Source organism: Balaenoptera ricei, chromosome 20 (genome assembly GCF_028023285.1).
Source record: "Balaenoptera ricei isolate mBalRic1 chromosome 20, mBalRic1.hap2, whole genome shotgun sequence".
NCBI classification, from domain to species: Eukaryota; Metazoa; Chordata; class Mammalia; order Artiodactyla; family Balaenopteridae; genus Balaenoptera; species Balaenoptera ricei.
In genome coordinates this window covers 45,871,556-45,896,595 of record NC_082658.1, presented here as the reverse complement: position 1 = coordinate 45,896,595, position 25,040 = coordinate 45,871,556, and the positions used below count along the sequence as shown (strand labels likewise).

At 39.0% G+C, this 25,040-nt stretch overlaps 1 protein-coding gene across 9 annotated transcripts in view; it reads left to right on the top strand.

Moving 5' to 3' along the window:
• The window catches only part of RHOT1 (ras homolog family member T1), a 60,558-nt gene extending 49,768 nt beyond the window's left edge, over positions 1-10,790 (top strand). For 8 of the 9 annotated variants that reach the window (XM_059908756.1, XM_059908755.1, XM_059908757.1 and 5 more), the window contains one exon: positions 9,701-10,790. In XM_059908756.1, the coding sequence (XP_059764739.1) occupies positions 9,701-9,818 (118 nt within the window). In that variant the 3' untranslated portion in view covers positions 9,819-10,790. The remainder of the gene's footprint in view (positions 1-9,700) is intronic. The other variant, XM_059908754.1, reaches the window with a different exon arrangement.
• Positions 10,791-25,040: the final 14,250 nt, after the last annotated feature.

Here is a 25,040-nt window from a genome sequence, read left to right as displayed (position 1 = left end):
TGAGGCTATATCTTATGTGAGTCAGAAACTGACTCTGAAGACATTCTAGAAGAGTTTCAGTGATGTTTTGAGCACTAGTAGCTCTGGAATAAGAATGCAGCCATCATAGGTGATTGCTTTGAAGGGATCACCACGCTCATTTGGTGGTGAAGTTCTGCCTCTGTCTTTTGAATGGCATCTTAGAAAGAGTAACACAGACAGATTTGCTCATGACAACTGTCTGAGAAAGTGCAAGGCTAGTTCAAACCAAACAGCATTCAGGAGCTCCGGTGTTGGAAATGGTAGAGTTGGAAGAGATTCTAGAATTCATCTGGCCTAACCTCCCATTAGATTGCCTTCCTGCGAGCCTTCCTGAGAGAGTACTGTTTATCTGCTGATGGCTTTCCTCATTGGAGAGGGTTTTTGCTTTTGCCTTTTTTTTTTTTTTTTTTGACTAAAATTATTTCCCTATAACTTTCTCTCCTTTAGTTTTAGTTCTGCCCTTTAGAACAACATACGACTATTCTACTCCCTCTTCAACATAGCCTTCAGACATTTGAAGACGGCCATCATGTCTCCCCTAATTTTCTCTTCTCCAGGTAGAACATCCCCATTTCTTTCAGCCTTTTCTTAAATTAGATGGTTTAGTGACTTCATCATTCCTGGTTTTCCTCATCTGAAAGCCCCTTAGTTGTTCAGAGTACCTCTTAAAAAGTGCCACTGAGAATGGAGAACGGTGCTTCCGGTGTGATCTGACTAGTCCATAACGGTGGGCGGTCATATTCCACAGTTAGGACAGCACCTGTCTGCTGCATGAATTAACTTTTTAGCAGCCCCCGCCCACTGTTGATGCATATTAATCTTGGGGTTGCAATCAGATTTTTTCATACAAAGTGCTATTAAGGCAGTGTCCCCTCCTCTCTGTGTATTTGACAGTTTTAGTTGGCTCTTTGTATCTAAATGCTGATACATATATATCTCTATTGAGTGTCATATTCTGCTTTTTGATCCATTGTTCTAGCTCAGTCATTTCAAACATTATTTCTGTCATTTGTCCCATTATATATATTTCTCGGCATTGTGTTATTTGCAAATTTGGTAGCTGTGTCTTCTTTATCTTTCAAGTTATTGGTTAAAAAATAATGTTGAATACCCAGAGATCAGAGAGCGAGATTGCTCAAGCAAGCAAGCCCTTTAGTGCTCCACTAGAGAACTCTTTTCCCAGTGACACAGATTCAAAATTCTTGGGGAAAGATTATTCTGTCAATTAAAAATATTTTACTTTCCAGCCCATGTTGTGTCTTACTGTCTTATAAGAGATTTCCTGGAGGGCTCTTTTGAAATCAGTATAATTTCTACCACATTCCTCTGATCCACCAATGTATTATCTAAATGTTTTATCTAATGTTTTATCTAAATAGAAAGTGGCATCTATTTGGTGTCTTATTCTTGGTGAACTCACCTTGGCTCCTAGTAATTGCTGATCGCAAAGCATCAGTTTTATTCTAGAAGCTCTTGATCGTCAATAATTGCAGATTGATTCGTTGTCTGCATCTTTAGTGACAATTTTAATTTTAGGTTGGTTTAGTCAGCTTCCCAATGAAATAGGTTGGGTGTGCATTAATGGAGGAGATTGCTCATCATAAATTACTCTGTACAGTGATCCTCGAAGAGAAATCAGTACATTTTGTCATATCTAATTATAAACTAGAAATAATTTAATGGTAATGTCAGCATACATCACTGATGTCTGGTAATCAAGAAGGGAAAGAATGAAAAAGATGAGGAGGGAAACCAGCATACTTTTCAAAGAACTCCTTCCTCTTCCCTGGTAGTATTTCAATAAATTATTTTATAGAAGTCCAGTGGAAATTTAGGAGCTCTATATTGAAGTTTCTTCTAATTCACAAAAGGATTATAGATGAGGTAGGTGAGGATGGAGGCCAAAAACTTAAGTACCTACAGGGTCTGGATGGATAATGTTAATGAATGAAGGTGGCCGAGGAGAAGAAATAAGAGAGGTGGGAGCTACGACAGGTCCTGCCTGCAGGAGGCGGCCACCACTCAGCTCTGGCTGTTGCTTATTGTCCAAGCGTGGTGTTGCCAGGACTTGTGATTCTCTGAGACACTACAAGTCAGGATTTTTAGGTAAAATTTCCTGATATTTAAATAAAGGCAATTAAATTTTAAAAATCTGAAGTACTAATCAGAACAAAGAAAGCATGTTTACAGGCATATTATATGCCTGTGTGACCTGAAGTTTGCAACTTCAGTCTTAAGACATAGCCTAAAGTTGTGAAAAATGCAGGCCAGAAAAAGGTACACCTGAGGAATGAAAATGTCTCTTACAAACACCTCCACATACAGTTTTACTCCTCTCTAATAACTTGAAAAAAGTAATGGGGTTGGTGGGGTGAGAATGGAACCACTTTCCCTACTATGTCTTGGGTTTTGGCAACCTTTTGGTGGTTGGTCACCACTGGTTTGCTGTGCTAGGTATATCTTAATGTTACATAAACAGAAAAAGGTTTCACTAATTGAGTAAAAGTCACGTAAGAATTTTTCACTGTAATTCAATAGGGACGATTCTCACTCAACAGTAAGTCTTAAGTCTTTCGTTTTAGAAATCTGCTGTGCCTAGCGTTTGATTTAGAAGTATAAATGAGCAGTTTAAAATTTTTTATTTAACCAAAAAGTTTTGTTAAATGTCTGCAAAGAAATTAATAGACAAATATTGGTACATACATGTTGGTCTCAAATTAGTACATTGTTTTAGTGTGCTTGTAAAAATTTTGATCACCAAAATAGAAACTACTTCCAGAGATAATACATGTTTGGGGCCACGTTCTCCCTTTATGTCATCCTCCTACCACTTTGATTTATTCATCCAAATACTTAAGTACCTGCTTTAGATAGGATCCTGCTGTGAGCTGGGGCAAAATATCAAGATGAAGAAGATACAGACCTATATTTAAATACCTTTCTAAATATTATGTTAAATTTTTTTTTTTTAACTTTTGGTTATATTTTCAGTGACCTTAGTGCCTTATGCTAGCAAAGGAAGTGCTATAACCTGATCATGAGAAGATCTATGCCAAATTAATTAATTTATACTTAACGCAGTTTCAACAGTTCCAACATTTCTGAAATTGTCCATTTTTCCCCATCTGTCTTTGACCAGAAAAGATTGTCTTTATTTTTTTAGCTTATTTACTGACACTATGTATTTTAAGTAGAAAGTAGTAATAAAAATTTTTTTCTTTCCAGTTTAATTGAATGTGTATTCAACATGTGAGAGAAGTGTTTAACTACCTATCTGACATGTGACTTTGTTCTTTGGTAATTATGGTCTCAGCCTTTAGATCTGGATAGGTTTATGTTTTTCTTTGGAATAATTTATGAATAGCTGGAATTATTTGAATTTAAATACATTTGGAAGATGATTAACCTGTGGCCAGATGATTTTAGTCTCTGGCAATGCTTTCATTTCAAATAGTGAAAATCATGTTATTGGAGAAAAATACCTTTTGATTATATTTTAATTATAAATACCTCTTAAATCTGAAGGTGTTAAAGTGATTATGTAGGAGTGGGCTTGATTGTTGGTTTGAACTACCCAGGATTTTAGTTTATTAAATATTTATTATTCTGACTTTAGAACACTCCTGCTTTGCATGAGGATGTCACTATACTGTAGTGTGTGTGCACTTTAATTTGTCCCTTCCTTTAGATGTTCATTTTCATTTGTTTGCCTGTGCCACTTAGTCATTTTTTAACTCCTCTTGATCCGTTTCCCAGCTGTGTTTCAGTGTATAATCCTCCCATTTTTCCTAACCTGTAATTTAATCAAATCGTTTATTTTACAATTTATTATTTTGGTGTGGTTTTCTTTGATGCATATCTTGGTTTTAGTATTTCTTTCACCACATTTTAGTACTTGCATTAGCCGTATAGGTTATTTGTTCATGTTAATTCTTAAGTTTGGTAACAGCATCTTACTTCAGTAACAAAATCTGTAGTTCACACTGAGTATTTACCGAGACGCAAAGGTATGATGGACAGTCGTCATACCCATTGTATTTTTTATCCTGTTTATTAATGTATTTTTAAAAATCAGATATATGTGACATTTATATTAATCTGTTCTTTAATGACTCACTTCATTTGCCCATATTTCTTTAATAATCACCTAAGTTCCTCCTTCACGTTGTTTGAAATCATGTTACTTAATATAGGAGCCCTGTTTTTGAAGAAAGGACTTTACTGTTGTCACGCTAAAATGAACTGTCTTTTCACAGGATTGCTTTATGAAGAGGATAGTTTCCTAGAAATCTTAATGCTATAGAGATTCTGTTGGGAATGTAAGAGTTCTTAGGATATTATGTTACGATAAAATATTATATTTTAAGGAAGTGCATCCTGTGTTTTAATTTCATATGAAACTTCTGTGTTCATATGCAAGGTCCTTACAAGGCTTTTCTTTGAATTTGGATACATACACATAGTCATACGTTTAAAATTATATGAGAGCTTGTGTTATAGATTCTCTTCAAGTAAGCTGCTGCTGCTTATAAATTAAAAAATTTTTGCCGTTTGGTTAGTATATTAAAGGACACAACAGGATGGAGTTTGTCTATTCTGACCTTTAAGTATCGGTAGTTAACATGTAGACATTATGTGTTTCCCATGTATCTACAATCATCCATGAATTTTTATTCTTCTAATGCTTGGCGAAGCATTTCTTGACATTGATGCACACCTATGTCCTTTCCCTAAGTATGTTACTGTTTAGGCATGCTCAGTTAACAGCTTTCGTATATTTGTGTTATAGTTCTTCTTTGCTGGACACTATGTTTTTGTTTTTTTTTTTTTTTAAAGATTTATTGATTGATTGATTGATTACTATGTTGGGTCTTCGTTTCTGTGCTAGGGCTTCTTGTATTTGCGGCAAGCGGGGGCTACTCTTCATCGCGGTGCGCGGGCCTCCCACCATTGCGGCCTCTTTTGTTGCGGAGCACAGGCTCCAGACGCGCAGGCTCAGCAGTTGTGGTTCACGAGCCTAGTCGCTCCGTGGCATGTGGGATCTTCCCAGGCCAGGGCGCGAACCCGTGTCCCCTGCATTAGCAGGCAGATTCTCAACCACTGCGCCACCAGGGAAGCCCCAACACTATGTTTTTATTTCTTAACCTAGTTCGAGAAATAGCTTATTAAAATGTTTCATGCCTACTAGTTCAATTTGGAGAATTGTCATTGTTAAAATTATTATTAGCAGTAATGGCATTATTATTAGAGGTAAATATTAAAAAATACTTCACCAGGTGGTAGAAACATAAAGCAGGGAGAGGATAACATTCCCTTTATTATTGGTTAAATACACTGAACCAATAAAGATTTTAGTTCATGTTCTTATATTTACCATAAATTGTAGAGTTAAAGCATCTTGTATGCCTTCTTTAAGGCATTCCGTGCAAAGGTACATAGGAATTTTGGTCCGTTGTTATATGCCTCTGTGACCTTCACACAAACAGTTTTTAATTTGCCTCTTTATTGCCTAAATTTTGAAACATTATCTTCTCTCTGCCTTGTTGAGTAGCAGCCTTAGTAATACCCAGGTCCAAACCTGTTGGTTTGCTCCCACACTTGTGTCAAAAAGCGCTTGTCATCTAATCGACATCTGGGCCCTCAGCACTTCTAAGACAGAAAGCCAGCATCCATTCCACAGGAATTTCCTACCTAAGGACTCGAAAGCTGTGACAAGCTTCACACGATTACTTAAGGTTATATTTTAGCATCTAGTTGTTATTTCTTATGTTCTAAAAAGAGATACTGCTGAACCTAAATTATTTTATTCCGCGTAGAGTAGGGAAATGTGTGATTCTGATATATCAGTAGATTGGAAAAAAAGAACCTTTTTATATACACACACACACACACACATTTTTGACCCTGTAATGTTCATTTTGGGGTAGTCTATCTTAAGGAAGTTATTTTAAATGTAGCGAAAAATCTTAATGTAGAAAGGTATTCATCACTTTAGTTACAGTCACCTGTAAATGGTGAGAGCCACCAATAGGAATATAAAGCAGCTATTTAAAATGATGTCTCTGTAATTTATGTAAAAGTCCCTATATAATATTTTTAAAAGATATAAAATTATATAAATTATACACATTGTGTTTGTAGCTATGTTAGAAATACATGGAAAAAGTTTAAAAGGAAATACCCCAAATTTTAATTAGTGGCCTCAGGTGATTCTAGGTGATTTTGTTCCTTCCTACTTTTATTTTTGTCATACAGTGTGCTTGTACTACTTTTTTAAAATAAATTTATTTATTTATTCATTTATTTTTGGCTGCGTTGGGTCTTCATTGCTGCACGCAGGCCATCTCTGGTTGCGGCAAGCAGGGGCTACTCTTTCTTGCAGTGGACAGGCTTCTCATTGCAGTGGCTTCTCTTTGTTGCAGAGCACAGGCTCTAGGCACGCGGGCTTCAATAGTTGTGGCACTCGGGCTCAGTAGTTGTGGCTCCTGGGCTTAGTTGCTCCGTGGCATGTGGGATCTTCCCAGACCAGGGCTCGAACCTGTGTCCCCTGCATTGGCAAGCAGGATTTTAACCTCTGCGCCACCAGGGAACTCCCTGTATTACTTTTTTAATAGTCAAAAAAAACTTAAGAAAAAGTAAGCAGTAAGATATTATAATTTATTCTGAGATGTTTTATGTGAGTCATTTGGAAAGAATTAAACTTTTGAATTGTGGAAGCATTCCTTTTGCTTGAGTTTGTAGGCATGAACTAGGAAGCAGCCTTATGAAGCTTTTACTCTGCTTCTGCTTGAGATCTGAAATGACAAACATGGCTCAGTTCTTAATACTTACAATTAAGATTGCACTGTTCTCCATTCAGGTGTTGTCAGTTAGGCAGGCAATGCAAATGTGCCATCTGTTATAAATGCATTCTCTTTTGTAAATAGAGGCTGGTGATGTAGCTTTTAAATGCATATGGTAAAGGCATAAAATAATTCTCTAAGTAGCTTTCTGTCTAAAAGTAGTTTTCCATGTCTAAAAGTATGTTAAACAACTATTATAACATCGATGGAGTCATTGAAATATATTTTATGAGTCAGTGGTTGCCTTGAGTTTTAAACTAGCTGTATATTGAACATGTATCTGTATTGTTTTTCATCTATAAATATGAACCACTGTTTTGCCTATTGAAGACTATACTATAACTTAGGGAAAGTAATAATTACTGTCTTGAAATGCAAAAGAAAACTAAGCAATAAAGTCAGTTAGAATATATTATTTCATGAATGGTAATACTTTCTCAAAATTCAACAAAGGGAACTAAGCTGTGTTAACAGATTCCATACGTGAAGAATATTGATGAGAAATCATTTTGACTGATTTTAATGTCATTATAGCTAATATTAATCCTAACCCCCTTTTCCCCTAAATTAAAAAATAAGTGTAAAAATATTCTCCATTAGTGAAGATGCATGAAAATCACAGAGAGACCAAATCTGAAGCAAAACTCTAATGCACTTTTAGCCTGTGTTCTCACTTTAAGTTCTGTACATCTCTGCTGACTTGGAGTTGTAAACTTTGAAACTCTCATCATAGGGCCATGACAGCCTCTGAGTTTGGGATGTTTTACTCAATTTTTTTTTTTTTTTTTTTTTTTACAGATGTATGTTTGTAGTTTTTAGTAGTCAGAAACTAGAAGCATTTCTAAACTTCATGACTAAGTTGTTAGCCTCATTTTGAGTAAGTATAGTCACCGCATATTGTCAGGTACTGCTTATAGTATTGGTTTCAAGGGCTTCTCTTAGTGTTTCAGATATACCAAGACCAGCCTCTGGGGGATACATAGAGAACGTATATAACAGCCTTAGGTTTCCTGCCTGGTATGTGAGTGTTTTAAAGGAGTATATATAGATAGATTTTTTTAAGTTTGGCAGTTTTCTATAGAATAACTTTATTTTAAATATAGAAAGCATGAGATGCATCATGTAGGTTGGCAACTCAGTTTATGTGTGGAATGTTTAATTGAGAGATATTACTTTCAGTCCCCTTCTTTTGTGAGCTGTGCTGTGAACTGCAAACTGTGTGCATGTGTATAAAAGGTTAAGAGCCCGGGTAGCTGAGTGGGGTGCCATGCTGTTAGCAGACGACGAAGGCAGTATTATTCACCAGGTGCACGCCGTCAGCTCTGTAGAAGATTCCGTCTTCTTGGGGTCATCTCATGGTCCACTTTTTCTTGAAGCCAAGTAACATTTCCCACAAACAGTGGGTTGGCTTTGTTGGAGTTTTTCCAAGTGGAAAAACTGAAAACCTAAGTATTTTCTTCCCTAACTGTTTTTTAAAAAAATGAAACATTACCTGTTGGAAGAACTAACTTGCAAGGTGGCATGAACCTGTGTTATCACTTTGCTTTGTAAAATAATAATTATTTAAGGAGTGACTTTTTTTTTTTTTAATAGAAACTGGGTAAGATAAGAAGTTGGAGTGCTTTGTGTTGTTTTACCATAGTGATAAGCATGGAGCACTTTGCTTGTATTGTAAACTTGTTTCTTAGGGATGTACAGATTGCATTTTGTGAAAACTAACCTGATTGTTCTCTCTTTGACTATTACTGAGACAAAGTAGTTTTGTATAATTTATAGATTTTTGGCTCTTAACTCTTTTGCATATGTCAGTGTCTTGGTCTTTTAATGATGTCTGACTCTTGCTTCAAATCTGTTTGTTTAATTTAGTTGTGAAATAACCTAAACTAGACAGTCTCTCTAAGCTCTTAATTCTGTAAGTTTTCTGCATCACCTCAATTGTGTTCACTTAACTAAAACTTCAGTGACGCTGAATAAAATGTTCCAACCTTTGCTTTAAAGCTGTATCCTCTTCATGGTAAGCTGTCATACTTGAGACCCTTGGGGGTGCTTAGCAGTGTTATTAACTGAGCATGCTCACAAACTCAGTTTGTGATACAGGCTGTCCCTGTTCTTATCATGCATAATATGGCTTCTTTTATGTCATTTACCTTTCAGTCCATCATGTTACATCATGTCCTTTAGTTGGTACCAATGTCACTGCCTGTCTGATACCAGGGTTTGGTTCGTTTGTTTGTTTTCTTCTTCTTCTTTGTTTAATCAGCAGTAACCAAATTAATGCAAACTTGTAAATCCTCCCCCTCCCCATTTGGGATTTTTTTTGGTAAATTTTTATGGGACTCAGTGTTTCCAAAGTTGATTTTAAGCATTGCTCTTAGAAAAGTATTGTCACTTGTCACTTAACTGCTTACAAGATAGCTTTTGGTTCCTGGGGACAGGAGATTGCACATTAAGTTCCATGAAATTGACTCTCAAAATTGTGAGGTCTCAGTCTTACCTCTCGTTTTGAAGGACCATGCTGGTATTAAAAAGTGGCAGGTTGATTTGTCTTAAGTTCTCCGTTTCCCATGTGAAGAAAATTTATAACATTTTGGATGTTGTTTACTCCCAAATAGTAACTAATTATAGATATTTCTTTATTAATGTCTACAGCATGTCTTAAGATAATGATTATCTAAGCAATGTACATGCGGCTTTATTGATAAATGTTATTGGTGACCATTACTGTATGCAATTAGCCTGACAAGTGTGCTAATACTTCCCTAAAAGTAGATTGTTCATATAACTGGTTTTTTCATACTAATCATGTTTTAAACATTAATTATATTTTTTGACTACAGGCACGTGACACAAGCTGACCTCAAGAGCTCCACGTTTTGGCTTCGAGCAAGTTTTGGTGCTACTGTTTTTGCAGTTTTGGGCTTTGCTATGTACAAAGCATTATTGAAACAGCGATGATTTAAAAAAAAAAAAATACTGGCCCTACCAAAAACAAATACTTTTATGTACATTCTGAATGCTTTAAATTCCGCTAGAAATATTGAGATATTTATACATGCAGAGTTACTTTGTTAATATTTGTAATTCATGCATAAGAGTATTTTAATGATAGTTATAACTGCAGTATTGGCTAGCATATGGAAGGAAACAGCTTAACAGCCAAACTAAAATGGCTAACTTTCAGAGGCCAAAAGGGAATATTTTGTAAATAATGTACATATTCAGGCAAGATATGGTCTCCCAGACTGAGTTCAAGAAATGATGTTTCTAGACGTTTCTACATGGTATTATTAGTGCTCAGTTGGCTCACTCTCCTAGGTTTAAGTCAGCTCAGAGACTTTATTTACTCATTGATCACTTATTTATTTCACATTTACTCAGAATGATCTTTGGGTACTTTAAGTACACGAGGCACAATTTGCCTTTTTCTCTCCGTTTTTAAAAACGTGACTTTCTTTCAGTCCCATCCTTCATGGTAGGCCAGCCTTGAAGCCGTCGTGCAGTCTAGAAAATTGTATAGCTGAGTGTGATGCTCTCCTTTAAGGAAGGAGTAAGCTCAAGGCGATTAGCAAAGGCGTCACCTGTGTGATTAGTTTCCTTTGTCAGTATGTTGAATTTTATAGCCCTTTCAATCAAATGAGAAAAAAGATTTGTATATTATTAATGTTTTTAGTTTAAATAAACAGTCACCGTTACTACTATTGAGTTTCCTCCCAAAGTGTAAATCATTCTATAATGGCTGTGTCTATTATAGTATATTACAGTAGCTGCATGTGTCATGAAGTGTTCTATATCTGGCTAGGATAACCTAGAAGCAGCACTTTTTTAAATGGTAAAATAAATCTAATGAATAAAACTCTCATTATGAACCTATTTTTTCCATCATTGACCTTTTCAAGTATTTAAATAAATAAGCACTGTGTACTGTGATCTTGAGTTTTTTGTCTAACAGAAGTAAATATTTCTGTACAGATATGAATGAAATCCTCTGGTTTCTGTCTTTCCTGTCTTGAAAATTATTTTTATACAAAAAGATAATACTTATTAGGAAAGAAGACAAGTATGATTTGTATGTATCAGAGGAAATCTATTTTAAAGTTGTGGGGAAATCTATTCTTAGAAAAAGGCAATTGTTTTCCCCTACACATACCTAACTCATGAGGTTTTTGCTATGATTTACATGTTTATTTTCTCCTTTAACATGGATTTTTTTTCCCCTTTGTTCTTCTGAGGGGTGTTTTCTCCCTAAGATCACACTCCTTTAGCAGCTAGGAACAACATAATTTATTAGCTATAAGCTTGTAAAATAATGTGTGTCATGTTCACTTCATAATTCCCTGTCTCCCTCCCCACTCCCATTTCCATTCTGAAACTGAGGAAAAGGAAAATTGAGCAAAAAAATCTGGTGGCTCCTCATTTTCATTATTTTCTGAGAGTTTCTCATTTACCAAATAAATTTCAGTTACACAGCTTCCAATGACAGTTAATTCTTTCCTTCCAAGTTCTTCCCTGTTCAGACTGAAATATTATTTTAAATGAGTAGGCCCTGTAGATTGTTGTGTTTGAGGAAACACAGAGGAAAGAAGGTACTTTGCCGAAAGGTGAAAAGTAGTATGTTTACATATTTAGATTTTTCTCTCTGAATCTTTTCATTTGAGGCCTAAGTGTCTGATTCACAGGAAGGCACCTGCCCTATTTCTTTACCTGCTCTTGACCCTTCTCCCTCCCTGGGGGAAGCCTTCCTCCACTCTCAGTCTAGGCAGGGTGGGTTTGCAGAGGAAATGCTCACTGTTTTCTCCTCTTTAACCTACAGGCTCATGCGGATCATTTTCCTTATTTCATATCCACGTTAGGGACTAGTTAATGTGGGGAAATATGTGAATCAATACAGTAATAGGCCTCTTCTGGCTTTTACAATTTACTCGAAGGTGCAAGCTGTAAGAATACTAAGGAAAAATGAGGAAAATAGGACTTTGAGGGTTGAAAGGAAACCTTTCACTTTGCACCAACTGCATTATATTTTAAATGGACAGTTCTGAAACTGCTACAGTATTTTAATGAATTTTCGAGACGGTCCTGTGAAGAAACATCACTTTGAAGGTTTGTAGTCCCTTGGCATAATGTAGTAACTTAGCCTTAATTAGCACATCAATGGTCTGTTTCTTCTTGCCGTTCATCTGTCTTTCTCTTTCACATTTGACCTAATATGGGCCATGTCCCACATTGGCAGAGCTTATGAGTGTTATAGTAGGAGTGGGCTGATGTTAGGAGTTTGGGAAGCACATCACCATTCTGAAATGGCCTGTGAAAGAAGAGGTAGGAGGGCTGTGGATATCTGTTTGTGCAGATCTGTACATCACCTGTCAGAGGAAGGCACCAAAGAGGAGGTATACTGCTGAGCCAGTCCTGAATGAAAGGAGAACTTTTCTGACCTGAGGGAAGGCAACTGAAAAATGACTAGCAGAGGGGAAACAGAGGTAAGTGCTCAAACTCTGTATAGGGCATAAACCTTTCCTAAACAGACCCTCACAATGCAACTGGTGTTAACTTTGATGCCCCTTTTGTCTCAATTGTACTAGTAAACATCAGTGTAAAAGTGTCTTTAAAATACATGTGCAAATCTTAAAAATGGATATGTGACCTAATTTTCATTAGCACATTTATTTATTTGGCGTCATCCTCGAATTTTTAATAGTCCATGTGTTTTTAGGAAGCTGATTCGGGACTAGATGCTTTTTGAGAAATACCCCATGTCAAGATTCTAAATTTATTTAATGTTTGTAGTATGAGAATGCTCCATGCAGGTAGCCTGAACCAAAAACCTTGATCCCCAGATTCACAGTCCCAGTAACCCATTTGTTAAAACCTCTAATCTTACAAGTACCTCTTGTCTTTTAAACTCTATTTATCAAAAGGCTCCATCAGTAAGAGTGAATGTCTGTTAACCTGTTTGGCTCTCAGCTCTGTGGAAGTCTCTGACCTGTGAGTATCACAGTTAATGCATCTCAGATCTCTCTAGTGCATCCCCAATTCAAAAACTATGTCCCCTTGCCTCCCGTGGCATGCTCACACTTGTCATACCATTTGTCTCAGTTATTTTTGGTTCAGAAAGCACGGACACCTTACTAAAAGGTGAGATTTTGACATCATTAGGAAACTTCTTAACTTTGTAGTGCCATTCTGGTTCCTAGCTGTATTTTCCAGTGATAATGTTTTACTCTGTAGATTTTCTCTTCTCCTTTAGCATAGAGAGCTGCAGAAAGACAGTGAAATTGAGAGATTGTCATTCCTTCTGGGTTTGAAAGCTGCACGTCGGATACACACACACAAGGAGGCATTGCCAGTATTATCCTCATATGTTGAAAAATTCCAGTTCTGTACGAACACTTTTCCTCTTTCAGTATTTTCCTATTCATACTTCACCTATGTCTTTTATGATCTAAATAACCCTTGGAAGTGTTTGTTATTAAAATGATATGGGTATATAGGCTGTGGTGTAACTTAGGGGGTCACAAACTTTTTCTGTAAAAGGTCAGATAGTAAATATTCGAGATTTTTGCAGCTGCTCAACTATGTCATAGCAAGAAAGTAGCCACAGACTTTACGTAAACAAATGAGCATGACTGCGTCCCAATAAAACTTTATTTATAGGCACCGAAATTTGAATTTTGTATAATTTTCACTTGTCAAAAAATATTCTTATTTTGATTATTGTAACCACTTAAAAATGTAGAAACTATTCTTGGCTCATGGGCTGTAGAAAAACAGGCTGTGGGCCAGATTTGACCAACTCCTTGGTGTAATTGATGAAAGTATTAGTAGTAAATGCATAGCAGGTTAAAAAAATTTACCTGATTGTTTCGGAATTTGAAAAGGTACATTACTAGGAAGAACTTAAAACGACTGTAGTCATGTTTTATTTATAGGGAAACCAAGATTGGACCTGCAGAAAGTGTTTGATTTCTTTCACTCTTACTGATGGTACTGTTGTTCACCAGAACATGGTGCTCTGGCTGAGCTGGCACCCACCTCGGAGGGCAGCATGGCACTCAGAAGGTAAAGGGATTCCACTTCCTCTGAGCACTCATCTGGAGCTGTTCTTTTGATACTTGATCCATGTTTGCTTTCCCTTTGTCCAGTTGCCTAATTGACAAAGGTGGAAGGTGAAGGAATCCCACAAGAATGTTTCCTTTGAACTCTAGTTATCTGGGGACTGTCCCGTTGTGTGCATGACAGTGTGATAATGCTTCTTATTTCTTTAGATTTGAAAGTCAAAATATCAGAGCTTAAATAGACCACAAAGACCATCTTTCCAACTCTATACGTTTATAGCATAAACTGAGCACAAAGCCATACAATTAGTCTGTGCCTGGGCTAGGAGTGGAACCCAGATGTCCTGATTCCCAGTTCAGCACTCCTTCCACTGTAGGAGCCAGCCTTAACAACTTGCCTTGATTTTATACCTTTAGTAAATATGCTGTATGTTCAGTTTAAAAACGCAGGCAAGAAAAAGAGGAGAGAGAGAGAAAGAAAAAAATAAACCAGTAAAGAGTTTGACATTTCTATTATTAAGAAGGGTTAAAGTTGGCAAAGCAAATTTTCTGGATACTTTTCAGTTCCTCGGAGGCATTTTGCCTTCCCTTCTCGTAGCTGTCACCAGGTAATTGATGATGTCTATTTAGAGGAGTGCAGGCTTGGCGGTTAGGTTTATTTCAGGTATAGATAATTGAGGGAAGGTAAGGATGTAACTACTCTTTTAAAAGCATTCTTTGTGGTTTTTGTTTAATTGTTCTAAAATTGTTAATTTTGAAAAAATTACTGTTTTGCTTTTTATTTATAAATGGAAGAGTATCTTGGAACAGGGGCTTTAATGGAGGGGAAACCTCCTAGGCTAAAGTTTTGTCATTAACTGTTTTTATCTCTACTTTTCCAGTCTGCCTCTGAGATTTCTATAATTCCAGCCTCTTTTATCCCAGCTTGTTTTGTATATGGTCTAGAAGAGCATCAGGAACTGAGTGTGTCTGCATATACTCTCTTACTCTTTTTACTGATTCCCTCTAGGATCTTTTACTTTCCCCACCCAGATTTTTTATTTATTTATTTATTTATTTATTTATTTATTTATTTATTTATTTATTTATTTATTTATGGCTGTGTTGGGTCTTCGTTGCTGCACGCGGGCTTTCTCTAGTTCGCGGCGAGCGGGGGCTACTCTTCGTTGCGGTGCGCAGGCTTCTCATTGCAGTGGCTTCTCTCATTGTGGAGCACGGGCTCTAGGCGCGTGGGCTTCACTAGTTGCGGCACGCGGGTGTAGTAGCTGTGGCTCACGGGCTCTAGAGCACAGGCTCAGCAGTTGTGGCACACGAGCTTAGTTGCTCCGCGGCATGTGGGATCTTCCTGGACCAGGGATCGAACCCGTGTCCCCTGCATTGGCAGGCGGATTCTCAACCACTGCACCACCAGGGAAGCCCTCCCCGCCAGGTTCTTAAAGTGCAGTCACAACACCTGGGAACTTGTAAGGAATACAGTTATCATGTCCCACCCCAGACCTACTGAATCAGAAACTTGACGGTTGGGGCCCAGCAAAATCTGTGTTAACCACCCCTGCCCCCATCCCATGATTCTGCTAAAGTTTGAGAACCAATGCACTAGATATTGAGGAGGTAGAAGTAGTTCAATCCAATGGCTTTGCCCTCAGAGAGGTTATAGTCTGTTTGGATAACTAAGTTAACAGTGGTTAAATTTTTTTAAAGACAATTTAATTATGTGTAAGTATAATTTTGATTAAAAAAGGGAATAAACTTAACCTCTTCCCTTTCCTCTTATGATAAAATTCAAATCCTAAGGTAGTTTACAGAGCCCTGAAGACCTGGCCCCAGACCTTCTTGGCAGCCAAATGTACACTGTCCCACGCGACTACCCTCTAGTCAAAGAGATCGTCTTTCGGTTCTAAGAACGCACCTTGCTCACTCTCTGTGGAGTGCTTTGCCAGATGCTTCCTGCATCTAAAACCCTGTCCTCCAGCTTCTCATCTTTTGGATCCCGGAGGGTCAAGGCCAGGATGCCAGTGTCCAGGAGCTGAGTCTTGGTGTTTAAGATACATGTGTCCACTTCATCCTCCTGTTCGCAGCATTGACACCCCTGCCCTCACCTGTGCTTTGTCAAGATACTGCCTCTTTTACCCTCTCTAAAGATTCCATTAAAGGGGTTTAAGCAGGGGAGTGATGTACCAGGCAGGTCTTGACAAATTGCCCGTTCCCCTGTCCCTGGGGAACTGAACCTGGGGTAGCTGACCAGTCTCCGTCCTGCCGTACTGGCAGTGAACTGAGTCCCAAATCTTTGCACTGCAGCCCTCCCAGCCCCCCACCATTGTGTGCCTGCCTAACCTTAAAGTACCCAGGGGGATACATATCAATCTGCTTGTGTCTAACTTAATTTTCTTGATTTATGCAACCCTTTCTTAAGAAGCAACTTTACTCAGTCACTGTAGCCCTTGTGGAAACGCTGACTAGCAGCCCTGGAAACGAAAGGATCTTTAGGTGGTATTGGCAATTCACTAGGCTGCTGGGGGAGGAGTAGAAAAGCATGGACTTAAGAGCTAAAATTTTGAATCCCAACTTTGCCACATTCATTGTGCAAACCACTTGATTTTCTGGTTCTGTTTCCTCTCTCTAAAATGAAGATTAGGATCACTATGCACATTCACTGAGCTCCGTCCCTGGTGGTATTTCATCTTCCTCCTTCCCCAGGAGAATAGATCTTCATCCCCACAGCAAGCACCACTGGGGGGCAAGGCTCTGCCCCTCCTGTGCTTGGGTGGCAGCCAGATTGTTTTTTCTACACGTATCTGACAGATGTCTTGATTAAGCTCTCTGGAGTATTGGGGCCAGTAAAATGTCCCTCACCCCTGTTGTCTTGGCAGGCGGCACAAATAGCTGACTTTCCTATCTTGCTGGCTACTTTCTCTTTCTCAGTCTCTTGCTGTCTGTTCAACCTGTCTTCAACCTTTAAAGTGTTAGCATATCCCAAGGTTCTGTCCTGAGTTTCCTTATCCTCTCTGTCTATACTGTCTCTAGGTGATCTCATCGAGTCCCCTGATTTTATTTTTCTAAATTTTTATTGTGGAATAATTTGAAACATTTTAAAAGTTGTAAAAATAATAATAGGGTTTGTCTATTCTGGGCATTTCATATAAATGGAGTCATACAATATGTGGTCTTTTGTGACTGGCTTCTTTTTAGCATAATGTTTTCAGGTTCATCCATATTGTAGCATGTGTCAGTACTTCATTCCTTTTTTTTTTTTTTTTTTTTTTTTGGAGAGGAGGCTGAATAATAATTCATTGTATGGCTGTACAGGCAGACCACGATGATACCGTATTGTGAGTTTGGTACCAGACCACCACAACAAAGTAAATACTGCAATAAAGTGAATCACTTGAACTTTTTCATTTCCCAGTGCATAAAAAAGCTATGTTTACGCTATACTATAGTCCATTAAGTGTGTAATAGCCTTATGTCTAAAAAAACAATGTGTGTACCTTAATTTAAAAATACTTTATTACTGAAAAATGCTAACCATCATCTGAGCCTTCAGTGAGTCGTAATCTTTTTGCTGGTGGAGGGTCTTGCCTCAATGTTGGTGGCTGCTGGCTGCTGGCTGATCAGGGTGTTAGCTGCTGAAGGCGGGTTGGGGGGAGGCTGTGACAGTTTCTAAAAACAAAACAACAGTGATGTTCGCCACATCAATTGACTCTTCCTTTCCCAAATGATTTCTCTGTAGCAGGCAATGCTGTTTAATAGCATTTTACCTACCATAGGACTTCTTTCAAAATTGGCATCAGTCTTCTCAAACCCTGCCACTGCTTTATCAAGTAAATTTGTGTAATATTCTAAATCCTTTGTTGTCATTTCAACAGTCTTCACAACATCTTCACCAGGAGTAGATTCCATCTCAGGAAACCACTTTCTTTGCTCATCCATGAGAAGCAGCTTCTCACCCATGAGAGTTTTTACATGGGATTGCAGCAATTCATCACATCTTCAGGCTCCACTTCTAATTCTAGTTCTCTAGGTGTTCCTACCATATCTGCAGTTACCTCCTCCCCTGAAGTCTTGAACCTCTCCAAGTCATCCATAAGGGCTGGAATAAACTTCTAAATTTCTGTTAATGTTGATATTTTGACCCTTTCCTGTTAATCATGAATGTTCTTAGTGGCATCTAGAATCCTTTCCAGAAAGTTTTCAATTTATTTGCCCAGATCCATCAGGGGAATCACTATCTATGGCAGCTATAGCCTTACAAAATAGATTTCTTAAATAATAAGACTTGAAAGTTGAAATTACTCCTTGATCCGTGGTCTGTAGAATGGCTGTTGCATTAGCAGGCATGAAAACAACATTAATCTCATTGTGAGTCACCAGCTGCATTAGCCCCTAACGAGAGTTAGCTTGTCCTTTGATGGTTTGAAGCCAGGCATTGACGACTCTCTAGCTATGAAAGTCCTAGATGGCATCTTCTTCCAAAATACTGTTCCGTCTACACTGAAAATCTGTTGTTTAGTGTAGCCGCCTCCATTAATTATCTTAGCTAGGTCTTCTGAGTAACTTGCTGCAGCTTCTACATCAGCACTTGCTTCTTCACCTTGCACTTTGATGTTATGGAGACGGCTTCTTTCCTTAAACCTCATGAACCAACCTCTGCTGGCTTCAGACATTTCTTCTGCAGCTTCCTCACCTCTCTCAGCTTTCACGGAATTGAAGAGAGTTAGGGCCTTGCTCTGGATTAGGCTTTGGCTTAAGGGAATGTGGTGGCTGGTTTGATCTTCTATCCAGACCACTCAAACTTTCTCCATGTCAGCAATAGGCTGCTTTGCTTTCTTATCATTCATATGTTCCCTGGAGTAGCATTTTTAATTTCCTACAAGAATTTTTCCTTTGCACTCACAACTTGGCGGTTTGGCAAAAGCCTGTTTCAGCTTTTGACAAGCCTTCCCCACTGAGTTTAATCATGTCTAGCTTCTGATTTAAAGTGAGAGACGTGTGACTCTTCCTTTCACTTGAACACTTAGAGGCCAGCGTAGGGTTATTAATTGGCCTAATTTCAATATTGTTGTGTCTCGGGAGTAGCGAGGCCTAAAGAGAGGGAGAGATGGGAGCAGCTGGTTGGTGGAGCAGCCGGAACACACACATTTATCGACTGTGTTTGCTTTCTTATATTGGTACAGTTCCTGGTGCCCCAAAACAATTAAAATAGTAACATCGAAGATCACTGATCACAGATCACTATAACAAATATGATAATAATGAAGAAGTTTGAAATACTGTAAGAATTACCAAAATGTGACACAGAGATACGTAGTGAGCAAATGCTGTTGGGAAAAATGGCACGGATAGACTTGCTCAACATAGGGTTGCCACAAACCTTCAGTTTGTTTAAAAAAAAAAATGCAGTATCCGTGAAATGTCTGTACCATATTTTGTTTATTCATCAGTTTATGGACATTTGGATTGTTTCTACTTTTTTAAAAAAATTAATTAATTTATTTATTTATTTTTGGCTGCTTTGGGTCTTCATTGCTGCACGTGGGCTTTCTCTAGTTGCGGCGAGCCGGGGCTACTCTTTCTTGCGGTGCGCGGGCTTCTCATTGCGGTGGCTTCTCGTTGCGGAGCACGGGCTCTAGGTGTGCGGGCTTCAATAGTTGTGGCACATGGGCTCAGTAGTTGTGGCTTGCGGGCTTAGTTGCTCCGTGGCATGTAGGATCTTCACGAACCAGTGTCCCCTGCATTAGCAGGTGGATTCTTAACCACTGCGCCACCAGGGAAGCCCCTGTTTCTACTTTTTAACTATTATGAATAATGCTTATATGAACGTTTGTGTACAAGGTGTTTCTTTTTTGTTTCTTTTTTGGGGGTGGGTGGGTGCTGCACCTCACGGCTTGAGGGATCTTAGTTCCCCGCCCAGGGATGAAACCCAGACCACGGCAGTGAAAGTGCCGAGTCCTAACCACTGGACCACCAGGGAACTCCCAGTGTACAAGTTTTTATGTGGACATATGTTTTCATTTCCTTTGGGTATATACCTGGGAGTGGAATTGTGGGGTCATTTGGTAACTTAGTTTTAATATTTTGTGGAACTGCCAAACTGTTTCCCAAAGTGGCTGCACCGTTTTACATTCTCAGCAGCAGCATCTAAGGGTTCTTGTTCTTCACATCCTTGCTGACACTTGTTATTATCTGTCCTTTTTACTGTAACCATTCTAGTGAGTGTGAAGTGGTACCTTCATTGTGATTTTGACTATTGCTGATCTTGCCCAGAACAGTTACTACTGTAATATTTGCCAACTTTTCTACTTCTATCACTTCTTCTACATTTATTAATTGGAATTGTACTGTAAGAGAGAACAAAGCCTTTCCCCCATATATTTATTCAGTGATTTGCGTGTATCATTATGGGCTTGTGAATATTTACTTTGTTCTTTGCGTCATAGTCCATTACTATCATTTATTTCGTTGCTCAGTGTTGCTCATTGTTCTTATCTCAGGTTTGGCCAGTGGCAGCACCTTCAACTTGGTTCATGTGCCGTTTCAACATGTGCCCATTATTTCTGAGCCCTCCTTCCTTTCTGGCCTCGTAAGAAGTTCCAGGCAACTTTTGTATTTCCCAGGCATCATCCTGTACTTTCCCTGTCCTAGTGCTGACACCATCCATTTCTCCAAGGAACACTGGTCCTTTTATTATTTTATTAGAAACCAAGATCTTGGAACTAGGTATAGCTCATTGCTACTAGCAGCCCCTTGACTTTAAATCCAGTCCTCCAGGGAATCCCCTGGCGGTCTAGTGGTTAGGACTCTGTGCTTTCACTGCTGATGGCTCGGGTTCAGTCCCTTGTCGGGGAACTAAGATCCCACAAGCCACACGGTGCTGCCAAATAAATACATACATACATACATACATACATTCATTCATTCATCCAGTGACTCCCAAATCAGTATTACCAGCCTTGACCTCATTCCAGAAATCCACACTTCTATTGTTTCTTGCCTGTAATAACCTCTTGGATATCTGAGGCCCCTTAAACAGACCCCTTGGTATCCAGCACTAACCACCCCCTTCCCAGTTTTCCCACTTTAGCAGAGTACATTCTCAAAGCAAAAATCTGGGAGTTATCTTCTGCTCTCCCCACCCCTGCAATCCGTCAACAAGTCCCATTGACTGTGCTTCCAAAATACGTAACTGTCCTCTTATCTCCATCTCCGCCACCACCACCTAAGTTCAGGCCGCCGTGACTTCCCACCTGGACTAAATGCAAGTTCACTAACTAACTGTTGGCTTCCCACTCCCATTCTTTTCCTTCTAAAATCCATTCTCTTATGTTGCCATGACTATGCTTAAGTTCTTTTGGTGTCTAATCACACTTAAATAAAACCTAGACTCCTTGCCCTGTCTTATAAAGTCTGCCTGAGCTGCTCCTTGCCTGCTTCCTGACCTTACCCTGTTCCTAGACCTATTGTGTACCTGCTTCAGAGCCTGTGCACTGACTATTTTCTGCTTGGAATGCTTTTCTCTCTGATTTTTGCCAAGCTGCCTCATTCTTGTCATTCATATCTCAGTTTAAATGTCATCTCCCCAGAGAGGAACCTTTCTAGACCATCTAATCTAAAAAAAAAAAAAGCTCACAGAAACATCACCCCGAATTCTTAGCATCTCACCATCTGTGTTTCATCCTTTTTTTTCCTCATGTGTATTCCTTCATTTGTTGAGTGTCTCCCCTGTGCTTGCATATAAACTTTGTGAGAGTAGAGATTTTTCTGTCTTTCTTTAAAATTGAGATATAATTGACATATAACATTATATTAGTATCAGGTGCACGACGTGATTCAATATCTGTATATATTGTGAAATGATCATTACAATAAGTCTAGTTAACATCCATCATATACATAGTTACAAAATTTTTTTCTTGTGATGAGGACTTTTAAGATCTATTCTCTTAGTAACTTTCAAATATGCAATACAGTATTATTAACTATAGTCACCATGCTGTACATTACATCCCCATGACTTATTTATTTTATAACTGGAAGTTTGTACCTTTTGACCCCCTTCCCTCATTTCACCCACCCCCAACCCCCCACCCCTCAACTCTGGCAACCACCAATCTGTTCTGTGTCTATGAGCTTGGGAGGGGGGTGTTTTTTAGTGAAATTGTATGATATTTGTCTTTCTCTGGCTTATTTTGCTTAGCATAATTCCCTCAAGGTCTATCCATGTTTGTCACAAATGGCAAGGTTTCATTCTTTTTTATTGCTGAATAATATTCCATTGTTTATATATGTGTGTGTGTGTGTGTGTATACACACACCACATCTTCTTTATCCATTGATGGACACTTGGGTTGTTTCCATATCTTGGCTATTGCAAGTAACGATGTAATGAACATGGGGGTACATATTCTTTTCAAGTTAGTGTTTTTGTTTTCTTCAGATAGATACCCAGAAGTTGAATTGATGGATTGTAGGTAGTTCTATTTTTAATTTTTTGAGGAACCTTCATACTGTTTTCCATAGTGGCTGCACCAGTTTATATTTCCACCAAGAGTGCACAAGGATTCCCTTTTCTCCATATCCTTGTCAACATTTATGTTTTGTGTTTTTGATATTCTAACAGGTGTGAAGTGATATCTCACTGTGGTTTGATTTTCATTTCCCTAATTAGTGATTTTGAGCATCTTTCCAGGTACCTGTTGACCACCTGTATATCTTCTTTGGAAAAATGTCTATACAGATCTTCTGCCCATTTTTAATCACTTTTAAATTGTTGTTTTGCTGTTGAGTTTTATGAGTTCTTTATGTATTTTGGTTATTAATTCCTTATCAAATATGTGACTTGCAAATATTTTCTCCCATTCAGTAGGTTGCCTTTTCATTTTGTTGATGATTTCCTTTGCCGTGCAGAAGCTTTTTAGTTTGATGTAGTTCCACTTGTTCGTTTTGCTTTTGGAACCAGATCCAAAAAATCATCACCAAGACTGCTGTCAAGGTGTCTTAATCACCACTGTATGCTCAGAGCCTAGAACAATCAATACTTGGCACGTAGTTGGTGCTCAAATAATTTTTTTTTTTTGGCCGTGCCGTGCAGCATGCAGGATCTTAGTTCCCCGACCACACCAGGGATCGAACTCGTGCCCCCTGCAGTGGAAACGCAGAGCCTTAACCACTGGACTGCCAGGGAGGTCCCTCAGTAAATATTTTTTGAATGCATGAATGAATGAGCAGGCAAATAAACCAACTTAAGGTTACTTGCCTTAAAACTCTATAGAAGTCAGTGCAGCTTATTGGACTGAGTGAGGAAGTAAAACTAAAGGGAAACCCAGATATTTTCTGTTGAGATAGCTCTGGCAGCTGAGACGCTGTGGGGAGGGGCCTCAGCAAAATCAACTACAGAATGGCAGGGACTCAGATAATTCAGGTATAGTGGTCATGGGCCTCAGAGTTGGGGTCTAAGCTTTTCTTCAAGTCATCTGGTCAACTATCCTCCTTAGCCTGAGCTCAGCAATCTCTCTCCTGCTGCACTTAGTGTTGTTTTTTTGTTTTGTTTTGTTTGTTTGTTTGTTTGTTTGGCTGCATTGGGTTTTAGTTGAGGCACGCAGGATCTTCGTTTGAGGTATGAAGGATCTTTCATTGCAGCACATGGGCTCTTCATTGTGGTGTGCGGGCTTCTCTCTAGTTGTGGCCTGCAGGTTTTCTCTTCTCTAGCTGTGGCGTGCAGGCTCCAGGGCGCGTGGACTCTGTAGTTGTGGAGCGCAGGTTCCAGGGCGTGTGGGCTCTGTAGTTGTGGCATGCAAGCGTTAGTTAAGGCGCGCAAGCTCAGTAGTTGTGGCGCGCAGGCTCAGTTGCCCTGTGGCATGTGGGATCTTAGTTCCCTGAACAGGGATTGAACCTGTGTCCTCTGCATTGGAAGGTGGATTCTTTACCACTGGACCATCAGGGAAGTCCCTGCACTTAGTTTTATCACGAGGGATTCCATACTGCTTGGTCATTCATTCATTCAGAAGCATGAATGAATAAAGTGCTGGGCTGGGTGTTGTGAGAACTAAAGATAAGATAGCTATAGTGAGATAGATTTTTATCTTCCGAGAGGTAATATGTAAATAAGTGTCTACTACAAGTAGAAAAATAATAAGAACTGTAAGAGATAAAATCAAGTGCAATGGGGATTCAAGCAAAGTGGGAATTTTCTGAAGTTGAGGAGCTCCCAAAAAGCTTTATGGAGGAGGTCGTGTTCCATTTGGACCTTGAACAATTCATATATAAAAAGTATTTAGTTAGTTTCACTCGGGCTGAAGGAGTTCAAGTTCCTGTGTGCCTCCTGCTTCTGGGGCTGGAGATCAGCAATCACCTCTTTGAAGGAATTTCCTTCAGTGTGGTATGTAAAAAACATTTTTGACACACATTTCTATTAAAAAATGTCAAGGTAGCTGCTGAGTTTGAAAAATATACTGTATAATAATGCACTTGAGGGACTTCCCTGGGGGGTCCAGTGGGTAAGACTCCACATTCCCAATGCAGGCAGCCCGGGTTCGATCCCTGGTCGGGGAACTAGATCCTGCATGCATGCCGCAACTGAGAGTCTGCGTGCTGCAACTAAGAAGTCTGCATGCTGCAGCTAAGAGCCTGCATGCCACAGCTAAAGCTCCCACATGCCGCAACGAAAATCCCACATGCCGAAGCTAAGACCCAGAGCAGCCAAAATAAAAACTGTATAAATAAATAAATATTTTTTAAAAATAATGCACTTGAAACAAAATAGGTGTTCATCTCAAGCAACAGGAAAGCTTTGGTCACCTGTTAAGTGTCAGTGGCAGCTGAAACATGTACCAGGTTATAAGCCAGGTGCAGATGTAGCATCTTACGTTGCAATCAGGATTCTGCCACATTTTAGGATTCATGTTTTGGAAGTGAGAGTTACTGTTTATCAGAAATGGCCTTCAAAGCCCAAATGAAGAAGCTCTGCCTGCCCCGCAGTCAGTGAGAAAGAATTGAGAGGCATGTCACCTGCCAGGGAGAGCCCTCCTCATGTGGCCAGGACTATGGCGCTCCCAAAGCCAATGATTCTGGGAGTCGGGCAAGGAAGCCTGCTTTAGAGTGTCTCCTGGCTGGCTTCTTTGTGCCAGTGGAG